Raw genomic sequence first — 6559 nt, forward strand, 5'->3', positions numbered from 1 at the left:
GGTTAAAAGGTAAGGAAAATTTATGGGTCTACATGCAAAATTATTTTATAGTGCGAATATTTGGTTGACAATGAGTCTGAGGAAAAATGAGATTGAGAGAATTTGTACTAAACAGTGAGTAAGTAAGAAAAGCTGGGGCATTTTTACTTTTTTAATCTGAAAGTTAAAACTAATCTTCTTAGCAGCATGGAATGATCATGCTCTTGCTTTCATTGTTTCAGTTGCAAAAATTGCCGTTAAAATAAGGACTCCCTTAATTATTAAAATTAATAGAAAACCTACTCTCTTCTCATTTATGATGTATGTATTATGTGTCCCCAAAAGGTGTTGAAATTGTACTAAAGATTGTTAACAACAGTATGTTGCAGCAGGCATTAATTTGAATCCGTGCTATATTGTATTCTTGCGGATATGATGATTTCATTATTGACTAGGTTGTGTTATATCGTATTCTTGTGCAGATGATGATTTGATTATCGATTAGTCTGTAGTTTGGTAATTATTACCAAACTTTCCATGAGTTCCCTGATGAAATTATAATTTTGTGGACAAATTGTACAAACTTGACTGGTATCGTCAGACCATAATTGCGTCTTCATATATTTCTCCATGCAAGGATTGATTTTCATGTGTTATTTTAATCAATTTTGGCAGGTATGCATTTTCTGCTTGGTTCTTCGAGCACTTGACACAGTTGGTATGCTCTACTTCATTAAATTTCCTCTATTTCAATTTTCATCAACATTTGACTTTCATTTAAGTCACACTTTCCAAGTTTATCGATCGAATAATTGTTAAACCGTTATCATAGATCTCCTTCACGCTCTCTCTGTTTCCAGAAATATTATTTCCCGCTGAAACTATGTTAGCCTATCCTAATCACTTTTTTGTTATTCTTTTTGCAGAGGATGATACAAGCATAGCCACAGAGGTTAAAGTACCCATCCTAATGGCTTTTCATCAACATGTTTATGATCGCGAGTGGCATTTTTCATGTGGGTTTGAGTTTCTATTTTCCTAATCCAACATACAATACGTTGCCTAATCCTGGTTATACTTCTCAAAAGGTGGCACAAAGGATTACAGAGTTCTAATGGATGAGTTCCATCATGTTTCCACGGCTTTTCTGGAGCTTGGAAGAAGGTTTTCCTTAACTAACAATTATTATTTTTGTGGTATTACTGAATTTTAATCTGATCTTGTAGGTGTTCAATAAGATTATTCGTGTAGCATTCATTCATAAAAATAAGGATGACTAAGCCTTATCCTAATAAACTTGAGGTCAACGAATGTTATTTGCCATTCTATTTGATCCAGCTAGGTCTTATAGAAGGTCCACAGAGGAAATAATGATATTATGATAGATAATTGTTGCTGATTATTTGAAGTGACTAGTTTGTCATGCATGGACCTTGTTGCATGGGCTTTAGAAAGAATTTTTCTTGGTAACTATAAAGCCCTTTAGGTATTCGAAACCCATTGACATTTCGACACAAGGTAAGATTTTTGACAGAAGGTGGTCCTAGAAATTCAGATAAATGGTGCAGACAGATTCCCTTGGAAAAAAGTTGCATAAGAGCAACTGAAATACTTTCAAAATGTCTATGCCTATATGGAGAAAAAAACAAAAGAAAGATTTTTCAGTTATTTATCTCTTAATTATTGAAGCCTAATGCTTAGGCACTTTAAAACTTTGTAAAATTGATATTGACCTCTAATGAGTATCCTGGCCATGGAGATTTACCATATTTAGTTGTCCTGCTGGTTATTTGATCAATATTTTGGACCATGGACTCTGAAAGCAAAAGATTTCGAGTACATACGGTAAATATATCGCTTTTTCATTGATATTTGGGTGCCCCTTGGTCCGTGTTTCCAATATTAGTAACTTCAACAACTAAAACTTCTCATATCTCATATTTAAAACATGTAGAGTTTAAAACCACGTAGAGTTTGGCTAGCAAAAGATCGCATGCTAAATGTTTGTTATTTGTCAAGTTTTTGAAAATAGACATTCTGGTATTTGAAGTTACATAGAAATAGACCAATAACTAGTTCTATGTATACAATATGCATGTCTCTGCAATTGCGAGATAACTCTTGTTCTTTTTTGCAGTTATCAGGAGGCTATTGAGGATATTACCATGAGGATGGGTGCAGGAATGGCAAAATTTATATGCAAGGAGGTATGTTTCAAATATCATGCAGTAGTTTATCAATGCTCTGGCAGAATCATCAAATACATTTACTTGTTTTCTACTTAGCTTTTGATGAAATTCTTGAGATTAGCGATATTTTCAGCACTGTATTTCCTCCACAATATTACATGGTTCTCATCCCATTCTTTTCAGTTATCATACACATTAACTAAAAAGTGACAGATTAGATAATTAATAGATAGTTTGGGTGATGAATGATATTCCAGGGTTCTAACTTCTAATTTACCTTTGTGCAAGACAAGTGAAATCTCTCAGGATGCCACTTATAACTTTTTTGTCTTTCCAGGTGGAAACGGTGGGTGACTACGATGAATACTGTCACTATGTAGCTGGACTTGTTGGATTAGGGCTGTCGAAGCTATTTCATGCTTCTGAAAAAGAAGATTTAGCTTCTGATGCTCTCTCCAACTCAATGGGTTTATTTCTTCAAGTACCGCTTTTAAGTTTTAATACATATAGCAACAAAGCAGTATTCACTATTTATCTTATGAGATCACTGTATTTTAAACAGTGAGGCCCTTATTCTTTCTTATCAATAATTGCAGAAAACAAACATTATCAGAGACTATCTGGAAGATATAAACGAGATACCAAAGTCACGTATGTTTTGGCCCCGCCAGATTTGGAGCAAATATGTTAACAGACTTGAGGTACATCTTCTCATGCTTCATCACAAATTTTTTGTCTTCTTTCAATCAATCATCTCAAATTTAGTTTTAGGTATAAATTCAATATTGTTTCAACAAGAGCAAGTTGTGTCTTTGACAGTTATACTTAATTTTATCTACTCTAGGACTTAAAAGACGAGGAGAACTCAGTCAAGGCTGGACGGTGCCTTAATGACATGGTCACAAATGCTTTGACGCATGCTGAAGATTGTCTAACGTACATGGCTGCATTGCGAGATCCAGCTATCTTTCGCTTTTGTGCGATTCCACAGGTAGATATGTTTGTATATTGATTTTCAGATATTTTAGTCCTCTCATACACACTTCATTTTTTATTTTTTGTTTACAAACTCTGTAATAGAACTCTGTGATGATGGATGCAAGAGCAAAAACACACTGAATGTTCCTCTCAAAGTTTCCCTTCTATGTTTGTAGAGCTTCTTTCCATTGAATTGTCTTGTTCACATTTCCAAGTGTCACCAGCGAAAATACGAAAGTATAATCCCACAGCATGTGTGATGTGTTCTGATCATGCATCATGATCTGCATCCAACTAAAATGATGAATCTGATTTGGTTTTTCCTAATACTACCAGATCATGGCAATTGGGACATTAGCTCTTTGCTACAATAATATTCAAGTCTTCAGAGGTGTTGTCAAAATGAGACGTGGTAAGATGAATATGCTCTACTTGGCACATATTTGAACTGTCTATTTTGATGGTTAGCCATGGTTTCATCGTTTGGTTGGTATCTAACTAGTATACAAGCATATATTGGTGCCTGGTCTGTGATGGTGGTACAGATAAGGTTTGAGGAGGTGGTAACAGTCTTGGGAATTATTAGTTGTTTTGATGGTTTGGGGGTGGGTTCGCAGCGGCAGTAATTGTTGACATGTGATGGTGTGCACAGAGACTTGACGGTCGGAACTGAGATATTTTCCATTTCATGTTTTTTCATACAATGTGACTTTCCCACTTGAGTTTGTAAATATAGAAAATAATGGCACTCGATCCTTACCTATTAGTATCGGTTGTTATTTGAAAGTAGGAAGCGCAAAAATCATTGACTCACATTCAATCATCGACTTCCATAAAGTATTTCTCACAGTAGCTCTGAATATGACCTCAGCAATGATAATTTGTCCCTTGAAGTCATACTATGTGGTGTTTGATAGGCATTTTTATGTAAAAATGCATTTTAGAATAGTAAATTAATGTGAAACGTGTTGTTGAAAAATAAGAATTTTTTTTTGATTTACATGTAATATTATTTTAATAAAGAATGTGTGGTTGAAAAGAAGAGAGAGAAAAATGCATTTTGAAAAAAATGGCTACAAAACGGGCTCTAAACTTTTAATATATGGTCTTGTCCTGACTGATCTCTGATGCTAAAAGAACTCCTTAGCTACTAATCTCTTTAATTAAATTAACTGACATAAAATTAGGAATATTTGCATCCCCAAACTTCATATTGTGGTCTGTTTTCTTCTATGTTTAGTCTTCATCCTGGAATATCTCCCTTCCTCGACCTTGTTCCCCATACGTGCAATTTGAATATATTTGTGTTAAGTCTTCTTATTTTATATCTTGTACCAGTTATATTTCATGCTTATTTCTTTTCTGTCCTGGTGTGTTCTTCCTAGGTCTTACTGCTAGAGTTATTCATGGAACCAAAACAATGTCAGATGTATATGAAGCTTTTTATGACTTCTCTCGAATGCTGAAATCCAAGGTATGATGCTTCTATTGTAGACCAAGAAAACGTGTGTTGCTTGTAGGAACGCACTCCATTGTAGTATTATAGACTTGTGTAGCGGTGTGATGTTACACTGCCATTTGCATTGATGTATGCTCTTCCCACTCTACAACATTGCGTCCTACTTAATAGGTCGTCCAGTCCATGGTTAAGCATGATCACCATCCATATGAATAAATATGTGCTCGATCCAGCTTAAAAAATTTACTTATATAAGCAAATGAGTAAGTTTTTAGTCTTTTTTTGGTAAAAGTTGGAAATGACTAACTTGTTTTGCTTAAAATAACAAATATGTAATTTTCCCAAATATGTTTGAAAACTCTTAAATGTAAGTGTGACTTTAAGCTTTTAGCCAAACGTGCTCTTAAGAAAGTATCTCTCCCATTACCATTCTTGATTGCATCTTTTCTCTCTTTTCACAGGCTTCCTTCAAGCATTAGATGTTGAAGCCTTTAATAAATCAAATGAGTAAAGCATGTGTGAAATTTTTTGATCAATATGCCACTATTTAGTCTATAACTGTAAAGATTAACCTTTAACTACCACGAATTCAATTATATATGATGATTCTCCGACAATTCATTACTATGTAAATTTCAGACTGCAAAATTTTGCGTATGAATTATTGGAGACCTATTCTCATGGTTGAAACCTTTGTGTTAGACTAGTTGGTATAGAGTTGTTTGGAGGTTCCCCTCGTGTATTTTTAACAAAATCTATTAAAAATCTGATTTAACATGTGCTCAATAAATTTCCTTGGATGCAAATTCAAAATTTAGTTATGAATTACTGTGTCTGTCTCCATTTCACTTTTCCGTGCATGGATATTTAAAATTTAGTTACTAGAGTCTTATTTTCACACTTTTGCTTTTTTGTAGGTTGACAACAGTGATCCCAACGCTAGAAAAACCAAGGACCAGCTAGAAGCAATCCTAAAAACCTGTAGGGACTCTGGAACCATAAACGAAAGGTAGATTTTGCTTCTTCATTTTTCAGTTATACACTATCGGCAATTGTTTTCAATGTTTTCCTAACGCTTCTGGATTCGACCAGGAAATCTTACATAAGTAGGGCCGAGCCTAAATACAGTTCAACTTCAGTGAGCGTTCACGACCTTTCTCTCTATTTGGTTTTTCTTCACTCATACCAGACCTGTTTTACTGATATTTCACCATTCTAATTTCACTGCAGATCATTATCATCTTCATCATACTCGCTATTCTTCTTGCTTGCTTGTCTTCAACCCGTCCATATAATATGTGTATGTTTTTAAAGAAGATAGAATAATTGCTACACGGAAATGATTTTATATCCTGGCTGATATGCTATTTTCTAACCCCGCAGGATCGGTTTCTAGTTTCCAAGGGAAAAGCGTTTCTAGCTATAGAAGCATATGCTTAGGATGAAAGATCCCTCCCTATATACATACACGTACCATGTAAATGAGCATATTTGGATCTTTAGTGTCTAAGCAAACACAATGCACAGTCTTATTCTCTCGGAGAGAAGCCAAGTTTATGAATGTGCCATCGAAAGTATTATGAAGCGTAACTTGTACCTTTTCATCTCTGTTTGCTTGTACTCAGTTATTTCAAAATTATAATGATATATTTTTTATTTGAAGATGCTATAGTTAATATCAGACTTAATTTTAAGCTAAAATTCCAAGATAGATAGGAATTTCATAGTTAAAAATATTTTCAAGGTCAGGATTGACGTGGCCCTATATCTAAGCTGTCCCTTAAGAATAATGATTTTCGTAACTAATATTGATTATTTCAATATAAAGGGGGCCAAACAGACGCATGAGAAAAGTTTTATGATTATAATTTAAATGAAATACAGTGTTAATATTGATGCATGAAACATTCACTTAGTTGATAATTCCACCCAACAACAGTCAGTCTCGCTACCT

The 6559-nt window shown here is 34.3% G+C and overlaps 1 protein-coding gene across 3 annotated transcripts in view; it reads left to right on the forward strand.

Moving 5' to 3' along the window:
- LOC111410086 (squalene synthase-like) overlaps window positions 1-6267 on the forward strand; it is an 8234-nt gene extending 1967 nt beyond the window's left edge. Inside the window, exons 3-15 of one of the 3 annotated variants that reach the window (XM_023040269.1) lie at window positions 655-697; window positions 906-995; window positions 1068-1143; window positions 2117-2186; window positions 2506-2514; window positions 2765-2869; window positions 3013-3159; window positions 3483-3558; window positions 4532-4620; window positions 5523-5614; window positions 5698-5743; window positions 5836-5905; window positions 5989-6267. In XM_023040269.1, the coding sequence (XP_022896037.1) occupies window positions 655-697; window positions 906-995; window positions 1068-1143; window positions 2117-2186; window positions 2506-2514; window positions 2765-2869; window positions 3013-3159; window positions 3483-3558; window positions 4532-4620; window positions 5523-5614; window positions 5698-5743; window positions 5836-5905; window positions 5989-5990 (915 nt within the window). In that variant the 3' untranslated portion in view covers window positions 5991-6267. Of the gene's footprint in view, window positions 1-432; window positions 698-905; window positions 996-1067; window positions 1144-2116; window positions 2187-2505; window positions 2650-2764; window positions 2870-3012; window positions 3160-3482; window positions 3559-4531; window positions 4621-5522; window positions 5615-5697; window positions 5744-5835; window positions 5906-5988 lie in introns of those variants that run through there. The other 2 variants (XM_023040268.1, XM_023040270.1) reach the window with 2 other exon arrangements.
- The last annotated feature ends 292 nt before the right edge of the window (window positions 6268-6559 follow it).

This window comes from Olea europaea, chromosome 15 (assembly GCF_002742605.1).
Source record: "Olea europaea var. sylvestris chromosome 15, O_europaea_v1, whole genome shotgun sequence".
Taxonomy (NCBI): Eukaryota; Viridiplantae; Streptophyta; class Magnoliopsida; order Lamiales; family Oleaceae; genus Olea; species Olea europaea.